General features: G+C 46.0%; 1 protein-coding gene across 2 annotated transcripts in view; it reads left to right on the top strand.

Annotated features, from left to right (window-relative positions):
- GRHL1 (grainyhead like transcription factor 1) overlaps positions 1-17,483 on the top strand; it is a 40,699-nt gene extending 23,216 nt beyond the window's left edge. For both annotated transcript variants that reach the window (XM_058801848.1, XM_058801847.1), the window contains exons 9-16: positions 764-922; positions 6,329-6,416; positions 8,591-8,730; positions 9,594-9,631; positions 9,730-9,818; positions 11,598-11,683; positions 13,268-13,332; positions 14,486-17,483. In XM_058801848.1, the coding sequence (XP_058657831.1) occupies positions 764-922; positions 6,329-6,416; positions 8,591-8,730; positions 9,594-9,631; positions 9,730-9,818; positions 11,598-11,683; positions 13,268-13,332; positions 14,486-14,600 (780 nt within the window). In that variant the 3' untranslated portion in view covers positions 14,601-17,483. The remainder of the gene's footprint in view (positions 1-763; positions 923-6,328; positions 6,417-8,590; positions 8,731-9,593; positions 9,632-9,729; positions 9,819-11,597; positions 11,684-13,267; positions 13,333-14,485) is intronic.
- Positions 17,484-21,915: the final 4,432 nt, after the last annotated feature.

The raw sequence follows: 21,915 nt of genomic DNA, 5'->3' as shown, positions 1-21,915 counted from the left end.
GAGGGTTTCTTTGTTGTTTTTTCAAGCAGTTATGAAAATGAAATTAGATATGTTCCTACGTGTAATTAATTTTCCCTGTAATTAATTTTTTGTAATAATGGAACTGTTTCTCTTACCCTTTCCAGCTGAATGTTAACAGGGTATTGAAGGTCTTACTAAGGAATATTCAAAGTGTTCAACTTAGTGTGAAACCCAGAAACCCTCACTGGAATAATGGTGTTATTTCTGTGTTTAAAGATTACATATTGCCTAATATTTTTTTAAAAGCTTTTAATAGCCTTTTGAAAAAAGCCTCAACCAAGTACTTTCAAGCATAAGCTGTGCTCGTGTCAAACTCATGGAAAGATTTAACTTACCCATAGTAACGTGAATTTTTTGGAACATGGTTGTGGTCTTACCAAGATGCTAATAAACACTGAGCAGTGAGGATTGATTGTAGGAGCATCCCTTTTGCTAAAAGTTTGATGGTGACATTTGAGAGTTCTTGGCTGGAAAGATGGGTGGAGTCTTCCTAGAGTTTGGAGGGTCTGATGGAATCTGTTTTGGACAAAGTGGTTTTGTCCCCTCCAGTGGCTTATGTAAAGACTTAAGAATGTTATATTGCTTCTTGGGGGTTTTACCTGGTGTCCCAGGAGAAAGAAGGTGCTGCTGTAGTGGCAAGGAGCAGCATTTGAGCCTCAGCACTCCCCAAGTATCCCTTGCTCAGTGGTCAGCCAGGAGTCTGTGTGTCACTACTGACAGCTGCTGCTTTCCTCCTCTGCAGGTTTTCATTTCTGTCAACTGCCTCAGCACAGATTTTTCCTCTCAGAAGGGAGTTAAAGGCCTGCCCCTCAATCTTCAGATCGACACTTACAGCTACAATAACAGGAGTAACAAACCTGTCCACAGAGCCTACTGCCAAATTAAAGTCTTCTGCGACAAGGTAAGGTTGAATCAATGTGCAGTGACTGTTTTGGAAAGGCTGCTCCACAGCTTAGCAGCTTTTTATTTTCCTTTCCCTAATTGTGCCACTTGCTATTTTGACTCACTGAGAAGTCCTGTCTGTGTTTAAAACATTTCAACCCCTTCTACTTGGCTCATACGTGTTATGATGACCTCAATTCAATTTGCTGCTCTCAAAATGCTGGAGTGCTAAGTTCCTGAGCATTGACTTTAGAGAAAGGTCAGTCAGTGGCATACTGACACTGGGAAGAGCCTTCAGCAGGAGAAATCATTGCCATTGACTGGAGCAAGTGCAGGCTTGTCTTTTTGCCCAAGTTCTGTTGTGTTGGTCCTTTTAAATTTCTTCATGTTTTCCTACTGCATTTGTTACCAACACCCCCAAACCAATAACTTGCAGAGCTTGTGAACAAAAGATGTACCACTGTGAGATACAGCAGCATAAAAAAGCCCATTTATAAGCTGGATGGGTGCTGTAATTTAGCTGCTCTGCCTAACTAATTTAGCACACAGAATTAATGCCTATCCCAAAGCCAGTATGCAACAGAAGCTATGAAAGAAACAGCAGAAGCTGAGCTGAAAGTAGCTGTAAAAGCTTAACTGAGTTTGCAAAGAAAGGCAATTTCCCAATCTTCATAACCTGTTCCTGCCTGAGCAGTCTTTTGAAGGTCCAGGGCAAGTAATGTGTAATGTTGGTATTTCCAGAGTGACCAAGATTGTTCTAGGCCATGATAAATGCTTCCTGGACTTCCCCATTCCTTTTGATTGCTGTGAACCATGTTGACTTCCTATTTTGCTGATATCCTGCTTGATTTAGGCCTCTTATTCTTTGAATCTGGACTCCATCTCCATAGGGCAGACTCTTTCAGGTGAGAGCTGAAATGCCTCTCAGTGCAGCTGCAGGGCTGAGGCAGATCTGTCACCCCCTCTCTGGTCTGTGCTGGCTTTGCCAGACCAGTGTGTGGGCTTGCCTGGTGTTCCCCAGGACAGTGGCACAAAGATTCATCTCATGCACCATTGTTCTGTCACCCCTTACCTCCCAAAATATCCAGTGCCTGTGCACTGTGCCCCTGCTGTAGCATCCCATTAACTCACCCTGCCACGTTCTGTTGTCCATCTGTGGGTTTTTAAATGGGTCCTGCTGCATTCCTTCCAGCTGGGAGAGCTGCTTGTAGCTGCTCCTCTTGTGATACTTTCTGCAGAGAATTTACAGGGACTTAGCAAAGCTCTCCAGAGCCATCTTAAAGACTTGCCAGTAAGCCTGAGAGGCTTGGGTCTCATGAGATTTCTTCAGGCTTTTATTTTTCCTTCTTTTTCTGTTTTCTTTTTCTTTTTTCAAGATGAGACTGAAGCAACTGTGTCATCTAATGTTTTTTCACCAGAGCAATCTGGGAATCCTGTGTGCTATCAACCTTTTTTCTCTACAATACAGAGAAGACAGGCTTGATACAGGGTAGGGGGGATCTTTTACTCCTAAATTGTCCAATCAATTACTGACACAGTGCTAAAATGGCTGTCAGGCTTGTGCCACTGCTAATAAGACAAATTGGTTAATAAAAAGGCTGATGTGTAGCCAGCATATAGACTCCAATGGCTTCCTTCAAGCCATGGCAGAAATTTCAGCAAATCTAGTAATATAGTAATGCCAGTGCATCTTTTATTTCCCTTTGGGACTTTGACTTACATTCCTGATTTATTCCTCCAGATACTTTGCAAATTGGACCTGAATTAAAAGAGGAGGGGAAAAAAGAAAGGAGAAATGTACATCAAAATCAAAATAGGATAATAAAATACAAAACTGAATCTTAAAGTACCTTCCTTTCACCCTTCCCTTCTTTTCAGGCTCAGCTTCACTCCCTAATTTTCTCCCTTGTCCCTTGCAGCAGTGCAGGGGACTCACTCTTCCCTGGCTTCAGTGTGGGGTGCCTCCCATGGGAGATAGTTTCCACAAACTTCTCCAACATGAGCCCTTCCCACAGGCTACAGTTCTTCACAAACACTTTCAGCATGAGTCCCTTCCATGGGGTGCAGTTCTTCAGGAACAGGCTGCTCCTGTGTTGGTGCCCCACAGGGCCACAAGTTCTGCCTGCATACCTGCTCCAGCATGGGCTCCTTTCTCCATGGGGCCACAGGTGCTGCCAGAACCCTGCCCCAGCACAGACTTCCCATGGAATCACAGCCTTCTTTCAGTATCCCCCTGCTCTGGTGTGGGGTCCTGCACAGGCTGTGGGTGGATCTGTGCTCCCCCATGGACCTCCATGGGCTGCAGGGGCACAGCTGCCTCACCAGGGGCTGCACCATGGGCTGCAGGGGAATCTGCTCCAGTGCCTGGCTTCCCCCTTCTGCTCTGACCTTGGCATCTGCAGAGCTGTTTCTCTCATATATTCCCACTTTGCTCCTAGCTGTTGCTGCAGAACACTTTTTCTCTTTCTTAAATACATAATCCCAGAGGCACTACCGCCATTGCTGATGGGCCTTGGCCATCCTAAGCTGACTGGCATTGGCTCTGCTGAGCATGGGGAAGCTGCTTTTTGGAATAAACATCCCCTCAGGGAATCCATGCCTGTAGCCCTGCTTGCTATCATATCATACACAAACCCCGTGTACTCATGGACCCCAATGCTGGCTGCTGGCTTCAGGCTCCTAAAGAGCATTGGCATTTCAGAAGGAGCACCTGCCCTGTTTTCTGCCCTATATTGAACTGTATGTAATCAACCAGCTGCTTGTGAATATTTATAGGACCATTGTTACTATTATATCCATCCCTGAATGTGGTTGTCCTCATGTGACCACTCTTACCTGTAGAAGTTCTGTTACCCATGGTACCCTTCATGGAGGGCCAAGCCTGTGGTGTAGAGGTCTGTTGGAAAAAAACGCAAACCAGCAGAAAATGATGAAGTTGTAGCCACCAACACAGATGTTTCCTCTATTCCTTTGTCAAGGCTGTGCTTGCAGTGCCTGGGATGTTTGGTTTTCATCTACTCCTGTGTGGTTCCAGGACAGTGTGGGTATAATGGTGTCATCCTGTAGAATGTTATGGCACAAGATGCATTCAGGCTTAGCCCAGCAATATTTGGGCTGAGCAGGGATGAGGCTGACCTGTCCCAGAGGAAGAAGACCTCCTCTATTCTGAATGGAACCTCAGCTGTGCTTCCAGATGAGAAGAATTAAATACAGGATTTCACTGGCTAGAGCTCGTGTTGCCCTCTGGGATCTGCTGTTACCCTGCTAGCGAGGGGCAGTGCTGTGGGAAGGCTTTCCTGGGATGGTAGGAACAAATGAGTGGGATGCTGTTGGAAAGAAAGAGTGGGTGCAGGGCTGCTGGAGCATTGATATCCATTGAATGGGCAGCAGCATGGAGCTGCTCTTTCAGCTGAGTGATCACAGAATGGTTTGGGTAGCAAAGCACCTGTAAAAGGTCATCTAATCTAGATCTCTGCCATGGTCAGGGATACATTCCATTAGGCCAGCTTACTCAGAGCCCCATCCAACCTGGCCTTGAATACCTCCAGGGATGGAGCATCCACAGCTTCTCTGGCCAGCCTGTTCCAGTGCCTCGCCACCCTCATCAGAAAAAAACCTTCTCCTTATATCCAGTGTGAAACTGTCCTCTTTCAGTTTGAAACCACTGTTCCCTGAGCTCTGCTTGCAGGGCAGAAAAGCCTGTTAGCAAGACATAACTTTTTTTTTTAATGTGGGTTTTGAGACATATTTACCTGGGCCTCAGTAGCCTGCATCAAGTTGACTTTCAAGTGGGGAATGGGAGGGCAGAGGTTTTCTCAAAATGTGTGCTCATATTGAATCAGCATGTTCTCCACAAGGAAGCAGATGCTGTTCTGTAGCAGAGTGTTTGAGTAGCACAACTTAATTATTTCCACATGAAAGGTAAAAATCAGATGTGGAACCTAATTGAATCTTCCTGCTGTCAAACTGAGATGTTGTGACTGCGCTGGACACAGAAGAGTTCAGGTGCAGCTGTGCTGAGGTTTAGGTGGAATGTCTTCACTGCAGTGGGCTATATCAGCTTTATTGGGTCAAGCAAAGCTGGCAATGCCTATGTCTTCATGTGTCTTCTCTCTTTCGCTGCCGCTGCCTGAAGCTGGTTTTTTTCCCTTCATTGGGTGGAAGAGAAGACGATATGTGTTAACGTGTGTCAAATATCTTGGCTAATTTTCCCTTTTGTTGCTGGTGCAGATAAGCCCAGTGCTATCAGCAGGCATAGGCAGCCTGGCATCTATAGAGCATTGATTTACTGGAAAGTGAGGAGGGCTGTTCCCATTCTCCCATGCACCATTAGGCACAGATTCCCACCCCATGGCCACAGGAGTTTTGACACCTCATTTTCTGTAGCTAATCAAGAGTTCCTCCAGTACCACACAAGCATGTGGGTGTGTTTCGGCAGCTTTGAAGGAGCGGGAATGAGAAATCATGGCTTGGTGTGGCCAGGTAACTGTTACCTTTTGCCCTGCTTTGCAGGAGGGCATTGGGAGACAGCTAGAACTTGCGTGTGCCAGTTTTGGTGACCTGGACTGACACAAGGACTGAGTGTTGGGGATCTCCTGTGGGCTTATCACTTCATGCAGCTGGCAGTGTGACATCCCTGACTTAACCCACAGTCACGTGTGAGGTCTGGGCAGAGCTTGAGGAACAAACACTATTCCAAAGCTTCTTTCTTCCTTTTCTTTCTGTCATGGCTGTCTGCACCTTGCAGAAAATGTGGCAATATGGCACTGTCCCCTCTGCTGCTTGGTTTGGAAGGCCAGAAACAGTGCAGGCATGAACCCAGTTAGAGAATCTGTGGATTCCACCATGACCTGGCCGTGATAAAAATAAGAAATAATCCCTGCTTTAAAGCAGTGCATGTCTGCAGCTTGAGCTCAGTGGAGGCTGGTGCAACTGCTGCAGGCTCTGTGTGAAATGTGCAGGAGGTATCTTGCACTTGGTCATCCAAATGTGGTGTGGCTTTAATGACAATCAAGGGATCTCCTAAACTAGGGGAAACCTGCAATTCTTTATTGTTTTAAACCCTTCAACTATACTTTTATCTAATGCTTTACACAATCCTTATAGATGTAGGTATCTTTTGTCAGCATATCTCAATCTGACTTGAAAGAAAAGCAAGTGTTTGCATCTTGGATATGGTTGTTGGGTTTCATTAGATGGCAGGACTTAGAAGTAAGCAGATCTCAAAGTTGACACACACTTTGGCAAACCTGCAGCTCAGGTACTGTGGAACTGACCTCCACAAACACAGCTCTGGAAGAATTGGTGTTCCTCCCTCTGCAGCTGAAAAAAACCTAAAAAATTAAAAATATCTTATCTTTCTCTCTCCCCCTCCTCTTCTTCTTCACTTACCCATTGTGCTTTCCCTTAATCTTTTGTCTGACAGGGAGCAGAGAGGAAGATCAGGGATGAAGAGCGAAAGCAGAGCAAAAGAAAAGGAAAGTGCACTGATCCCAGCTCTCAGTTGAATGCCTGTAAGTAGAACTTATTCTATCAGTATTTTAAATATTGGATTTAATTTTGGCTGCAAATAGCTTGTCCAGTAGAACTCTCAAGTTAATTTTTATCCTTTATGGACCAGTGCTTGTTTTAAGCAGTTCGTTATGGAACAGTCATTGTGTTTTGCAGCACACTGGGTCATTTAGGGTTTCATTCTGTATAGTTCTTTCTGTCCCAGACAGGGTCCTGCTGTGTATTCAGTCAGGATGGGTTGTAGCAGTTGAAGTGGTGAGGTGAAGGTAGGATTTTTGGGCTTAGAGACCCTCTCAATCCAGGTGGCAGTGAGAATGATCAGTTTCAAGTATTTTCAGCTTGATCCTAAACTTAGCTTTTAACTTAGATTAAAAAGCGTGTTTTCCACTCGTCAGCAAGTCTGTGGCAGCCTGAGGCCCTGTGCTCACTCTTCTAGAGCAAAGTGGTCCTTAGCAAGTCATTTCAGAGTGTCTGCATGTGTGAAGTATGTGGAGACTTCAGCATCACCGTACCTAAAGGATGAGGAGTTTCTTCCTGCTGAGCATCTTGCTCTAGCTGCTGCAGCTGGCAGGTGCTGTGTTGGGATGAGTGGTTATCGAGCAGCAGAGCAGCTCAGAGGAGGATGTGTCTCCTGTTGCTGGTTGGCACGGGGCAGGCGCGTGCTCTCGCTCGCTGTGCTGCCGCAGCCCGACTGGTTCAGCCAGCGCGCCTCCAGCTCGCCGGGCAGGATTTTCCTGACACAGCAGCTGGAGCAGCTTCAGAACATAGTGCTGAAGGGATCCCATTTGCTCAAGGGAAGCTGTGGAAAGGGCTGGGTTTTTGGTTTCTTTCAGAGCACGTCACAAGAGGCAGGTTTAGCGCACTGTTAGCGTTTCACTACCGCAGCAGCCCCAGCGGCTCCCAGAAGATTCCTGTGTGCAACCCTTGGCATCCTGGCTGGAAAGGGAAGGCAGCTTCAGTACACAGTGCCCAGAATCTCATGATTTGACAAAAGCTGCTTTCCAATGTTAATTTTCCAGGCTTGGATTTAGCCTGATGTAATCCTTATTTTCCTGGAAAGTATGATCTTTGGCTTTTAAGTTCTTATGTGGGAAGTTTTTGATTCCTGGAAGCCATAAGCTGTTATACTCACCTCCAGGATCACAAATGTCATGTGTACATGAGCTATTCAACAGTAGAAACAGTTGGTGGCTTTTGGGCAAAGTTACTTTTACAGAAATTGAGAAATCTTAAAAAAAATCCATTTTGCAAGGAGAAAATAGTGTATTTTCTACTGAGGACATGAGAAATGGTTTTGTTTGAAAACATTTATTTTGTTTGCAGTTGTTTTGACCTCAGATGGATGTGTTTCCACTTGGTAAAATAAAGTCTTCAACTGTGATAGTTTGACATGAATGTGTCTGAAATGTGGTTTAAGGCACCTTCTGCCTCACTTTCTCCTCAGAGGGTCTTTGTGGATGAAGTCTGCCCTCTTGGTGGGTTGTGTCACATCAGCTGGTACATTGTGAGAGCCAAAGGGCTCTGTGGGAGAGAGATCCTGGGGGAATGGACTAGGGACTGGCACCCTGAGGTGACCAGGATGAACAATGGGAGGAACTAGCATGTGAAACTTGGAAGTGTGGAATCAAAATGTAACTTTAAATATAACAACTTGCACAAACCAGTGTTTTTACTCACTCTGTGGTGCTGACAGCTACTCTGGTGCTGTCTCTTTAGGACACTCCCAATTGGAAACACACAAGTTGTCCCTTTTCTTCTATGTATCCTCCTGGCATAGGAACACGAGCAAGCTTTTGAGGGACTGCAGAGGGAGAAGGTGGGGCCAGGACTGATTTTTGCACTCTCTTTGGATGGCTGACTTGGTACATGGAAGACCTCAGTTCCTCTCTTGGGCTGATGCCATGTTATTGTCCATCCTAATTAATATCTAAACAAAGTAGAGCCATTCAGTTGGAGAGGTGGAGAAAGCTTTGACTGCTCTGAGAAACAAACCCTCAGGGCCCAGGCCCTCAGCTGAGAGGGAGACAACCAAAGTTCCAATTCCCTTTACCGCAGGAGCTTTTTGCTTTGACCCTGACTGCAGAATACCCTTGTTCAGCAGTGTATGTACCTTTTAGATGATGTAGGGCCCCATCAGAGCCTTCAGTATCCTCAATCCCAGTCTTTGTTTCCACAGTTTCTGATGTCAAAGTGCCCATGCTCCCCTCACACAAACGCACTGACATCACCATCTTCAAGCCCTTCATGGACCTCGACACTCAGCCTGTCCTGTTCATCCCTGATGTTCACTTTGCAAACCTGCAGCGTGGGGCTCACGTGAGTAAAGCTCATGGCTCTGGGGATGAGGAGGCTCTGAGATGTTTTTGCAAAAGGCCTGGGATGCTGTGTGTGTATATATGCAATGTCAGAGTGCATCAGTGCTGTAATCAAATACAGGCTGAGTCTCATGTGGGCAAGAAATGTTCCTCCAAGATACATTGGCTGAAGTTAACTTTCTTTCTCCATCAAATTATTTTGCTATCAAGTCCAGTTTCTGTGAACCTGAAAGGATTTTTCCATTGCATGAACTGCAGGGTGGTTTTTACTTGTGGCATCCCTTGGGATCCTGGTGTGCTGTTGTACAGCACAGACTCCTCCAGATCCGGCTGCAGGGTGAAAATCCACCCTGTGGAACTGGCATGTGTGTGAGTTCTGTGATCCACTGCCAGGGTGCCCTGCCTCAGTGTTCCTGGAAAGTTCCAGCTTACAAGAAACAGGAAGGGGAAAAATTAGCATGCAGCCAGGTTTCAAAATCTGGAACTTTGCTGTGCCAGGAGTTCTGCCATGCTCTAACATAATGTAAACCTTACTTTTTAAGAGCATTGCCTGAACTCCTAGCAAAGAATGGAGAATAAACTTGTATCCATAAGCCTGACATTCCTGCATGTTTCCTACAAAGGCCTTAGTACTGAGTTTTGTCAGAAGATTCTACACCAGTCCAGGGAGGAAGCTAGTTAGCGTCTTTTTGTTCCTGTGTCTCATTTGAGATCCTTCATTAGTTTATAAAAAAAAAGGGAAAGAAGATGTTTACTGGCTTTTGGAGCCAAAATGTCATTTGATTTAGCGTTGAAAGATTATAAGAGAAAATTAACTCTAGTTCTGGATGAAATACTCACAAAATCTCCCCTTTGTTTTTAAAGGTCCTTCCTGTTGCTTCAGAAGAACTAGAGGGTGAAAGGTAAGATCTGCCCTTCAACCTCCTGACACTTGCCCTCAGACAGAGGGACAAGTCCCTGCGATTGTACCACTGCTAACTTTTTGCCCTGTCAATGACAGCTCCAACCTGAAGAGAGGAGCTTATATTGGTGAAGAGGACTTTATTGCTACTCCAAATAAGATGGCCAGAGTAGAAGAGCCAAAAAGAGGTATTTTCTTCTTTCAGGGACTGAATTTTTGGAGTATTTATACATCATGATAGAGAGAGGCATCTGAGGTTAAAGAATGTTTTAATTCATATTGATGTATACTTCAGACTGATTTTTCTGGCTTTGAGTAGATAGTTCATGTATCAAGATATGGTTCAGCTCTGTAAATATTTTAGATTGTGAGAATTTCTGGGGGTTTCTGCCAACTCAGACAGTAATGGGCTCTGAACCTCTAAGGAAAGAGTCAAGATGAGGTGAGCAGCTTACCAGTGTCCCTCATGGACTGGGGCAGAGAATTCATCATGTAATCTGCTACAAAATACTGGGGAAATCTCCTCCAGGACTATAAGTAGTGAACAGCAGGAACTGGCTCTGGGTGTAAAACTGTTGCATCTTTCATGGTGCCAGGAAATTGGATGTTCACCTCTGAAAGCCAAGCTAAGAGAATATTCAGCTGATTTTTAACTGAGTTTCAGTCTTTGCAAGTTCATGTTGCTGTGGTGGTGTGAAAGGAGATGAGAGGTCCCTTTGGGGTGTTGGAGGTGGTGTGCCTGATTGATGATAGTTGTGTTTGGAAGGACCAGAACAAAGCTTGAAGTATTAAACCTATTGAAGTATTAAACCTGTGAAGAAGCAAATGCTAAGTCTAGCAAGTCTGACCATAATGGGGCTGCACTTCTGCAGTCTGGATAAACTAGTAAGGAAGGGTGAATTTTATAGAAGGAAATCAGACTTTTTGTTTTTTTCATGTTGCTGAATGCCATAAAAGAAGCCCCATGAGATTCTCTCTCCTTTGGCTGACTCTCATCTGACCTGTGCTGTAACTGAGACTGTGTGTCCTGTCTTCCTTTTTCAAATCTACAGTCCTCCCTTTTTAAAGCTGCCTTTAACAGGCAAATTGGGCAATGCATCAAGGTGCTGTGCTGTCCTGAGTTCACCTTGTTCCATTAGAAATGCCAGTAATTGTTGCATGTTGCAGGTGTGTCAAAGCTGTGCCTGATGAACCCTTGCAAACAATCCAGGCTGCAATACCTGGTCATTAGAAGATGGATTAAAGACAGCAAAGCTGTTAAAGTCCAAGCTTTCTTGCTCTCCTGGCTAATTCCTCAGCCTTAATGCAGTTTTTAATGAGGCTGATGTTACATGCAGTGAGTCTGTGCTAGCTTGAGAACGTGAGGGATGCTCACCTAATTGGGGTTCCTGCTCTTCATTCCCCTCCTAGAGCAGACCAGGCCTGCACTGTGTGTCAGCTCTGGTGTAAGAGTATCACTGAAACACAGCAAGGGGCAGGAAGAAAGATGAGACAGTGTAGGAAGAGCACAGAACTGTACAAACAAATTATTTTAAAATTAGGAGCTGGCCAGGATGGCTTCACCTGCTGTCATAGCATCTGTCAAATCATTTGATTGTGGCAAGTCTTATGGCAGATGACTAAGATATGGAGGAACCCAAGAGTCTCAAAGATTTGTGTTTTGTGTTCCTCCTTTATTTGTTTCAAATATGACCTTTTTTCTAATAATAGAGAGAATAAAGAAAATACAGAGGTATTTTGACAATAAAGATGCTTGAGCATACAGCAGCTTTATGTGCAAGAAGTAAGTTCTGAGCTAACCTAGCAGTGTGCGTTTGTGCTGCAGTGTTAAATGAATATTGAATGTATGCATGTCTATTTCTTCATAAGGTCCTCAGTGAATGTCCTTGTGTGCTTAGCCACTGTGGGATACAGATTTTTCCTGAGGAGCAATTGCACAGTTAATTCCTCTCCACATTGCTTTCCAGTGCTGCTGTATGTCCGAAAAGAGTCAGAGGAAGTCTTTGATGCGCTGATGTTGAAGACACCATCTCTGAAAGGCCTCATGGAAGCTGTAAGTAATGAGGTCATTCTGTAGTCCTTGAGAAGAAGCCTTGGCTACCCAGTCCTTACACACTGGCCAGACACAGGAGTCAGACTTGCAGTCACAGCTTGTGTCCACACATTTCTGCCCTTCTGGATAAGAAGAATAAGGAAGATTTCCTTTCAATAACATGGAAATTATTGCAAATAATGCTTTAATTTATTGTTAAGGTAATTCAGGAGGCTTGTCTTTTAATTACCTTACCCCACATCTGTGGGGTCTGGGTGTAAGAAGCCTTCCAGAAGATCCAGGTCTGTCAGACTTGATTATTGGATGTTCCTCTTGTCAGAGAGGGTACTTTTGCTAGGAGATGGAGTGATTTTCAGAATGTATCCAGTGGCTTGGGTTTGTTTCAGCCTTTCAAAACCATGTTTGGGGCCTTGCACTGCCCTTTCACAAGCTGGTAATGCAGAGCTGCAAGTCCCAGTTTCTGTGTGTTGCTGAACACTTTTATATATCTGTGCACACATGTGTGAAATTGCTCTTTGCTGCTTGACTTCCAAAATAGCCTTCCACTATTCCTGCTGCTGCAGAGCAAGGGAAATACAGAGCTTAAGTCCAAGGAATGGTGTCATATTTGGCATGAGCTCAGAACTGGCACTTGTCTGTCTCTTTCTGTGACTAATGCCTCTGCTCAGTGAACAGGGGCTTTGGGGATGTGCAGACAGGTCTGGCCATTAACTTGTGGTTGTAGAGATAGTTGTGTAACCAGAATCTTTATCTCTTCCTGGCTGTGAGGCTTTGCCAGCTGGAGGGTGGGGGCTCATGGAGAGGGGGTTTGAAGGCTGTGAAGTCCTCCCTTACCCGTGGTCCTGAAGTGAAGCTGCACCTCCGTTGTTTCACTCGGATTTCTTAAAGCAAGGAACCAAGTGCTCACAGCTGCAGCTTGGGAGAAACTCCCTGTACATTTGCATGTCAAAGCAGTGTCTTGGCTTGGTACTTACTGTGGTGTGATGGAGCAGTTTGCCAGAGTAAACCAGGTTTAGGTTACTGACCTCAAGGCTTTCTGGAGGTTGTGCAGTGCAGTGCCATGGTCAGTGGCCGTGGCTCCACACTGGTGTCACCCTGCTGGGGAAGGAGAATGTTTCTGATCACCTCATGCCCTTAGCAGCAGAGGTCCTCTCTCTGTTGCTATTTTCTTCTCTCAGACACTGTCATGACTGGTTTTCACTTGATCCCTCTGACACTAAACTTAAAAATGGTTTTCAGTATGCCAAGAGAACAGAGAGCCAAGAGAGAATGAGAGTCAGGGTGTGTGGAGTGGGCTTTTAGTGGGTGGGATTTTGAGAGTAGGTGCAGGAGGTTGCTGTATGAGAAGTATCCAGATTCAAACATGGTTACATTTTTTGTACAGAAGTTAGCTAAATGCAGAGAAGGGGTTCTGATCTGTACATTTACACTATAGTTTGGGATTTAGTGTTACCTTTATAGGGCAGAGCAGTTGTCCTTATTTGCAGGCTTTTTGTTGTGGTTGTTCCTTTCTGTAAAATAGGAAGCGAAAGACAATGACAGCAGTCTCCTTACTTCACCAATCATTGCTTTCTTTTGTTCTAGATATCTGACAAGTATGATGTTCCTTTTGATAAAATAGGAAAAATCTTCAAAAAATGTAAAAAAGGGTGAGTATGTACCTGTGCAGTAACTGCCTAAGAATATGAAGACCTTTTTCAAAGCTGTAGGCACATCTGCTGTATAATTCCTCCATGCACTGCAGATATGTGAATGCCATTTGCTGTTATGTGTGTGTGTGCACAGTTACACACATTGCAACATCATCCGCAGAGCTGAAGACTATGGGAAGGCCCTATAGAAATATGTAGTCTGGCTTCGTGGGTAAATACAAGTCACTGAACCTCTCTGAGCTAATTGTTATTTGAACCAGAGTTGATCATGTCAGAGGAAGAAAAGTTCAGTTTGTTAAAAGACTCCCAGTGATGAAGAACTTCCTTCAACCCATGTTAAATTGTTCCAGTGGTGTCTGGGCTTACTGTATCTGCATTTGGCTACAATTACTGAACCCTGGTTGTATTTTTGTGGGCTAAATTGAAGAGAACTTAGCTGTGAAGTGTCTGTTTCTCCCAGAGGCCATACTTAATCTTTTTATTTTGTAGCATAAGTAATTGAGTTTCTGAACATTGTCTGCTTTTGTTTTATCTTTTAATTTCTCAGTAATTTTCTTGAGTTGTCTATAAGTGGTTGTCAGTTTGGTGTCTCAGCCCTTTCTCCTTCTAGCCAGAAAATTACACCCTTCCAGAGTTGTGCTTTCATAGCAGAATTACCCCACCAGAACAGCTGCAAAAAGCTTAAAATCTGTGATCTCTAAACAATTGTTAAGCACAGCTTTGTGTGCATGTGTGCACACAAGCACACAGGGACTGACCTTTCTGGCAAATGAAAGAAGTGGCCAAGCACGGGTGGTTTCTTCCCTGCAAGCTCTGGAGGGTTTTGTGCTGGTGGTTTATAACTGACTAGCAAACCCATTCAGAGCCCCAGGTGCCTGCAGCTTCAGAAGGATTCTGCTGGGTCCAAGATCTCTCTCCCTCCCTGGTCCAGGAGCCAGATTTAATCCATCCATTCAGCTCCTGAGAAGTGTGGCTGCCAGCCTTGATGGCAGGGTTGGGTCAGAACAGCCAGATCTGCTGTGGCAAGCAATGAGTCAGAGAGAGATGAGCAGGATCTTGTGTTACCCTTGGATAGTCCAGGCTTTTTTAGGTTTGAGAGTGCCTTTGGCATTTAGAACTGTAAAATACCTGATCTGTTTTGTTTTCCCAGAATTCTGGTCAACATGGATGATAACATTGTGAAACACTATTCTAATGAAGATACCTTCCAGCTGCAGATTGAGGAGGTTGGAGGATCTTACAAGCTGACTTTGACCGAGATCTAAGATCACAGATCACTGTGGATTTTAAACAAAGGTCTCAAGTGAACATTTTCCCATAATTCAGTATGTTGGGCAAAACACTAATCACCTCCAGAAGAAAGCCAGATGTTTGACTTGTTCTGGGGAGCAGAGCAGTGGTTTTGCTTAATACATTTGTGTTTGTGTTCTTGCTCATGATCTTATTTGCACTTGAAATGGGCAAGTCAAGATTGACAATTAAGTGGAGAGCATGTATATATTTTTACTAGTGTATAAACCACTAGTAGCTATGGGAGGGGAAATCTCCTGTAAGGTGGCCTTTTAGACTGGTGATGTCTTATTTATCTTTTTAGTAACCATGTTTGAGCCTGTTATCAGCTAATACCATTTTACTGGACTGTTTTCTGCTAGGGAGAGCTGCAAAACTACTGATTGATATTAGTAGGAGTTGCATGCAGGTTGGAGAAAAGTCTATAATGTTTACTTGTGACCAGGGCAGACTGTTGAAATCACTTGTGTCATTTGGGGGGAATGTAAAACTGCCTTGCTTATGAAGAACTCGCCTTAGTAACTGTGTGAACTCTCATCAGATGAAGCTATATTGTATATAAGTGCAATATATTTTTGAAGGTTTGTAAATGTGTACATATAAGCAATATATAATATATATAAAATATGGTGTTCTGTATATACCGTGAATATATGCAATGAAGCCCATCTAAAAGGATGCCATATACAGAGAAATCATATTTAACATAAATATTTAACAATGGACAAACCCTTATCATGCACCAAAGGTGAGCACACGTTTGTACATTCATAGAAGGCACAAGAGACCTGCTTGTTAAACATGGATCTTCCTACGTGGAAGGAAAAAGATACTGCTCTCTCCTAAATCCTCATGCACAGGCAGGTGATGGAAGTCCTGGTTTCTGTCATGAACTGCCACTAAGTCCTGAAACAGCTGGGTACTGCTGTCCTGGGAGGTGATTTGGGCCGAGTCTGAGCTGGTTCACAGGAGGAGCTGGACAGATGCAGTTCTCTTGTAGCCTCATGTTTGAGGGTCAGGAAGAAGGTCTCCTCAAGGGTGGGTTTTTTTCTGAAGCAGTGTACTTAAGGCTCAGCTGGATGCTGTCTGCACCAGCAGCTCAGGCTGGATGAACCCATGGGCTAGAGGAGCCAGCTTGCAAGGCCTAGGACGTCAACAACTGGAAATCATAGGCAAGGCTTTTGAGAGAGGAGGGTGCCAAAATGGCTCAGCAGGCCAAGTGTTAGCAGGGAGTAGGGCCTCCAAGCAGGTGATGCATTCTTGGTGTCGGTACATACCATGGACCTGCTGCTGAGCTGGAGAGACCCAGTGGGCACAGCAGGTATCCTGAGCCCCAGCTGGGAGTGCCAGACACCCCCAGAGAGTACTGCCCTGTGCTATTTGCTCATTGTGTGTGTGCTTATGAAGGAAAGGCACTCTCTGGTTAATAACAAGTGAAAGAGGAGCACTTAAAGGGCAGCACTAAGGCACAAACCTCAGTTACATAGCGAGCAGATGAACATGAGTGCCAGGTCTGGTGTGAGGCTTTAGTTAGGGATCTGCGTATGGAAAGAGGTTTGTAACATTTTCAGACAGTACAAAGCTGCACATACCTCACCTAGGACATGAAGGTCAACCTGGAAAGACTGGAGAAATAGTCCAGAAAAGTAGCATATTATTTTACTTAATAATTAATGATTCTACTTAATGGTTAACAAATTGTAACCTACTGTTGCTCAGCTCTCTTATGGTGCTGTTTGGAAGGCGAAGGCAAATGCCACGTTGAGTTGTTCAACAGGAGCATGACCCGAAGAAAAGGAGACCCCGTCCTCCTCTTTGGCTCTGCTTGGCACTGCCAAGGTCTCCACTGGAGCATGGACCACGTGGTCCTTTGGCCAAGGCTCATGGCTTCTGAGGAGGAAGGCCTGCATGCTCTGGCTGGTGAGGGCTCATGTTCAGATGGGAGGATTGATGGGAGCAGCCTCCCGACCCATGGACATGTCCTCCCTGTCCATGGCAAGCACAGGGAGTAGGGATGTAAATCACAGAATTTCAGGCTGGGTGTTGAGGCAGTTTTCTCTAGTGAGAGGAGCAGGTTGCCCATAGAGGCAGTGCTTTGGCATCAAAGGTCCCCAGAGCCAGGCTGAGCAAAGGTATCCTTGGACTGTCGCAGGTGTAATTGATTCTCCCTTGGTGGTGAGTCCAGGTGACCACTTGAAGTCCCTCCCCACATTCTTTTTTAATGATTTATATAAAATACAGTATTTTGGAATTTGTATTTCGATCAATCCTGAGCTGGTTCATTCCATCCCCCCCTCTATTCCCCTCCTCCTTCCTTCTCCTCTTTTGTTGATGGACCCCAGCAGAGGGCTGGTGATGCTCTGGGCACTGCAAGCTCCCCCCAGCAAACTCACACAGGTGCATCTGTGGCTGTGTGGCCAGAGCGTGTGGGCTCAGGCCCAAGGGGAGAGGCTGATGTGCAGCTCAGTGCTGAAGAGACTTGGCCAGCAGCTGCCACCCCCTGCAGGAATGCACCTCTGGCACAGCAGCCATGGGACCTGTGCCTAGTCAGCACCAGCTCCTGCTCGGGCTTCCCTTCAGCAGCCACGGGAATCCTTCTACTATGGCAAGGGAATTTTTTAAAAAAAACTGATATATAGAATACATATATATATTTACACATTTTTATTGAGAGTGGAAGTTTTATTACAGAAACTTGGTCTAGGGTCAGGGAAGTAGATTTAGAATCTCCATAGAGTAAGATTGACATGAATGTTATTTCTTTTTACTGCTTAATGAAGTATGTGAACTAAATCTGACAATTGTTTTCCACTATAAGATATTCTGGGACACGGGTCTTATAACAGTAGCAGCAATGTCATGTATGTTTTATGAAACTGATTTTTTTTTTGTTTTGCCTGCTGTTTTTTAATTGAAAATGTATTTTAAACCAAGCTATTAAATTTTGTATGTTCATTTCTAATGATGAGTCTTCTATATAACAAATGCATCTGCTCTTATCCCTTCAATTTTCCTCTGACACGGAATCTATAAAACCCTGGTGATTGTTTCCTCATTTCTTCTTGCAAAAGAAAATAATCCCAGTGCCAGCCTTGCTGTTGTTATTCCCACCTAAGAGATGGCCAGCTCCATTCTCATTCCCTGCTTTATTCCAGCTGACCTCGTTCAGTGCAGTGTGTGGGGAAGCTGCAGCATTTGCTTCCATAGGACCTTTTCCTTTGGAAGGAGAGCAGAACATCCATGGGTAAGTTCAGGTGTGTTGGGGAACACTAGTGAAGCTGCTGGCATTGACTTGCCCAAACTGAAAACAAAATTCACACTAACATCTCCAGGATAATCCTAGCACCATGGTACCTGGAGAGGTGTTCGCCTCCTCTTTTTCACTCTCAGAAAATGTCTCAACAAGCTTTTGCTGTAGCTGGCTCCCAGCCCCTGCAGCAGCTCCTGTGCTGGCATTTCCCAGTCACCAGGCTTGTGTCAGCATGCTGGGGCTGGGTGGGGAGCAGCGTGGGGGGCAGAACATTTCTGGGCCAGGAAAAGGCGAGGAAAACCTCTCCTTATTTCCTTATTTATTTGTAGTTCTTGTGCAGGCTCTGCTCACAGGTTTGCCCCAGGTGCAGGAAGATGCTGCAGTGTGCCATGACTGGGGGATGCACTAGTGCTGGGGGTGCCCTGTGTCATCTCCACCTGTGCCTGTGCTTGCTGGAAGACTGAGCAGGGTTCTGCCCCCATACCCCACAGCTGGTGTGTGGCCATCTCACAGCAAACCTCAGCATGATACAGAATCTGCTGCAGTGCTGGCTGAGAAGGAGCTGCTCCCCCTCTTCCCTGCCTGGGTGGCACCACCATTTTCCTCAGCCTTCACATGGTGTGTGTGTGCCTGTGTCTGTGCCAGCACTCCCTCCTCCTCCTGACACCCTCAGCCCTTTTCTATTCAAGTGAGTTTAGAGGAAGTGAGGATGAACCTCCAGAAATGCAGCTCTGAGCTCCCAGGGTAGGGAGCCTTACATGGAACTCAGTGCTTCTTCCTGGGGCATGACTCAGGGCTCTAATAGTGAAAACATTTAGTTAGGCTTTTAAGATCTGACCTCTTTTTGTATGGGAAAGCTGAATTCTGCATTACCCTCCAGCTTCTTGATGGAACTTTGTCAAATAAGGGTTTGCAAGAGCACAGAGCTTCAATGCTCCTCAATTTGGTTTGTATTTTAGATCACTGGAGCCATTATTGCAATTGAATTATTAAATATTAGACAATATTTAGATTTATCTAATATATGAGTTCTCAGAATTTGTTTAGCTGCTTGTCCTTGGACTATCCTGCCACACCACTGGAAACACTGCATAGTTCACAATGCTGCAGAAGGAATATTTGGCTTTTTTCCCCCTTTGGCTAGTGTCAGTAGCTGCTGTGGTTGGGGTGGTTGTGGGGTTTTGGCACATCCCACAGGGCAGTGCTGCCCTGCCCCATGCATCTGTGTGCCTGTGCATGCAGCTCTGGTGTGCCCCCTGGCTCAAGCAGGATTTGTCATGCCTCCAGCACAGCCACCCTGCAGGCTGCAGATGCATGTGCCAATGGCAGCTGGTGACCAGTGTCAACAGCTCTGAATTGGTGTGTCCCTGCTGCAGAACTGGTCACCTTGGGTGGCATCCCTAGCCTAGAACTGGCCTGCAGGTCACTCACCACCACTGCAGTCTGGGAAGAAGGCAGAGGAAAGCCTGGCAGCAGCTCTGATGAGTGGGAATGCACTCTGATGAGTGGAAAAGTGTTTGGGTGTCTTAGGGATTTGATAGGTGGAGGAGAGAGAGCCCTGGGCTCAGGGATTACAGCAGTGAGGGATGGTGGAGCATGCTGTGCTGGTGGCTGCTGCCACCTGAAAAAGACAGTGAAAAAGTTTTTCCCACTGAAAAAGACAGTGGGAATTGGAGTGAAATTTGGAGAGGGTGAAGTGACATGGGGAAAAGTGAATGGAGTCCTGTGGTAGCTCAGCACCAGGGAAATTCCTCAGTGTCCAGCAGGAGAGGAGAGCTGGATGGAGCCCCAGCCAGGCAGTGCTGGCCCTGCCAACTTGATCAATCTGCTCTTCCAACTCTGAGCTTGCTGGTTTGGGTTGAGCAGGGCGCTGTCCTGCTGCTACTGCCCAGGAGTTTGGATGGAGCCAACCTGCCTGCTCCAGCCATCAGAATATGCCCAGACAGAGCCCAGTCCTGGCCTGGAGGGACAGCCTGGAGCAGCTGCTGTCTGCAGGGACACAGGGAGCAGTGCTGAGCCCTGCTCAGGGGGTGACAGGTATCTGGGAGAAGGGCACAGGAGAGCAGGGAGTGGCACTGGCTCTGCCAGGCAGCGGTGCCAGGGGCATAGGGAGGGGCTGGTGCCAGTGCTTGGTTTGATGGTGCTTATAAACTTGTCATGATAAGGCTTGCTTGATTTTTTTCCTAAACAATTACATGAGCTATTAATAAGTAAATAAAAGAGAAGTGATCACATAGTGGTCGGCTTTGCAGATTGTGTTCCCGCAGCTTCTCACTTTAAATGCTCTGAGCCTGTCAGCCAGTGCTGACCAAGCATTTCTGGGGAGCAGCAGTGCTGGGTTCCCCATCTTGTGGATATCCTAAAGGGCCCTAAACCAGCCCCCTCCCACTTGCCTCTGCTTTGTGTGCTTAAAAAAGAGCCCAGGCTGCAGGCAAAGAGGCTGGTTGAGACCTGCTGTCTACAAAGCCTCAGGCCAGGGTAATGCCTGAGACAGAAGGAGACAGTTATAAAATCAGAGATGGCAAGCTAAAAACCAATCCATTGCTGCCTGAATCACCCCCTGCTGTGCTACATGGCTGTTCCCAAATGAGCTGGCCCCTCATGGCAGCCCTGTCCAGAGCTTTGCCTGTGAGTGACCCCCAGCCCAGCCCTGGGGGCTGCTGCAATGCCTTGGGCTGCCCAGCCTCAGCAGATGTGAGGGTTTTGGTGAGAGAAGGGCCCAAATCCACCTCCTCTCTGTAGAGGCACAGCTTGTCCCTGCTCCTCTGTACATGCTGCAGGGCAAGAGACCACAACACTGCCCCATGAATGGCCAGCAGCACCCCCAAGACCCCATTCTGACTTCCACTGTTTTTTTCCCAAGGAAAAATTTGAGCCCTTCTCCAGGACTGAAAAAAAATTTGAAAGATATCTCAAGAGAAAGAAAAATGAAGATTATGATTTTGACTCTAAATCACTCTCCTTTGTGCTTTTTTTTTTCTTTAGGTCCATATTTCAGCTCCTAAGTGCTGGAAGTTAATGATGCTCTTCAACACCATCAAATTGTGCAATATTTAATTTCTTGGAGGAATTTCCCCCATCACCCTGCTTTGAAAACCCTCTCTCTCTGCTTCTCAAGGTTTTTTTTCACGCTGCATTACATCTACCCATTACCCTGCTGTTATTTTGCTCTAAAGGTACATCTTGAGGCTTTTATGAACCATATTTGAGCTCCCTGACGACAGCACTCGGGCAGATGTAATCCAGTGTGACAGAGCGTGTGAATGCCATAAAGTACAGGGGGAAATGTGGCCAGCAGGGACCTGGCTGGCTGCAGCAGCACTGGGATTTCATGCCCTGATGAAGGGAGGAGGACTTGACCTCAGCTGGGGCAAAAACCAAGCTGCCAACCAGGAAAATCTATGTTTGGCCCAAACAGTCAGGCTGAGGTACTCAGGCAGGGAATTCACAGCTCAGCTTGCTTGGGTCAGTTGCTTGGGAGAAAAGGTGGGGTGGTGCTTGTGGAGCACAAGGAGCTGCAGCCAGGGCTCAGCTTGACTGGAAGTTACTGGGTGTGTAGGGAAGGTTTTGGGGTAAAAGCAATGTTTCTCCCCAGTTCAGAGAACTGTGACTGTGAATGTTCAGCCACAGGTTCTTCACAGATCACTGCATGGTTGGGGTTGAAAGGGATGTCTGGGGGCACCTGGTCCTACTCCTGTGCTCAACCACCCCCAGTCAGCTGCCCAGCACCCTGCCCAGAGGGCTTTTCAATATCCCCAGGGACAGAGACTCCACAGAATTCTGGGCAACCCATTCCTGGGTCACCCTCACAGTGAAATATTTCCTGGTGTTCTGAAACTCCTCCTGTGTTTGGGATTGTGCCTTTTGTCTTGTGCTGGCTCTCCTGGAGGAAATAAGAGATCAGAGATGAGGTGGCAATTTGGGACTGCTTTAGGTGAGCTGCAGCCATGGGGAAGAGAAGTGCAGCAGCCCAGAGTGGGGTGTGCAGCTGGGGACATCCCTGGACAACATCCACCCCTTGGAAAAGCACTGCCAGACAT

This window comes from Ammospiza caudacuta, chromosome 3 (genome assembly GCF_027887145.1).
Source record: "Ammospiza caudacuta isolate bAmmCau1 chromosome 3, bAmmCau1.pri, whole genome shotgun sequence".
NCBI lineage: Eukaryota > Metazoa > Chordata > Aves > Passeriformes > Passerellidae > Ammospiza > Ammospiza caudacuta.
The sequence above is the reverse complement of the archived record's forward strand: the minus strand, read 5'-3'. Positions and strand labels throughout refer to the sequence as shown.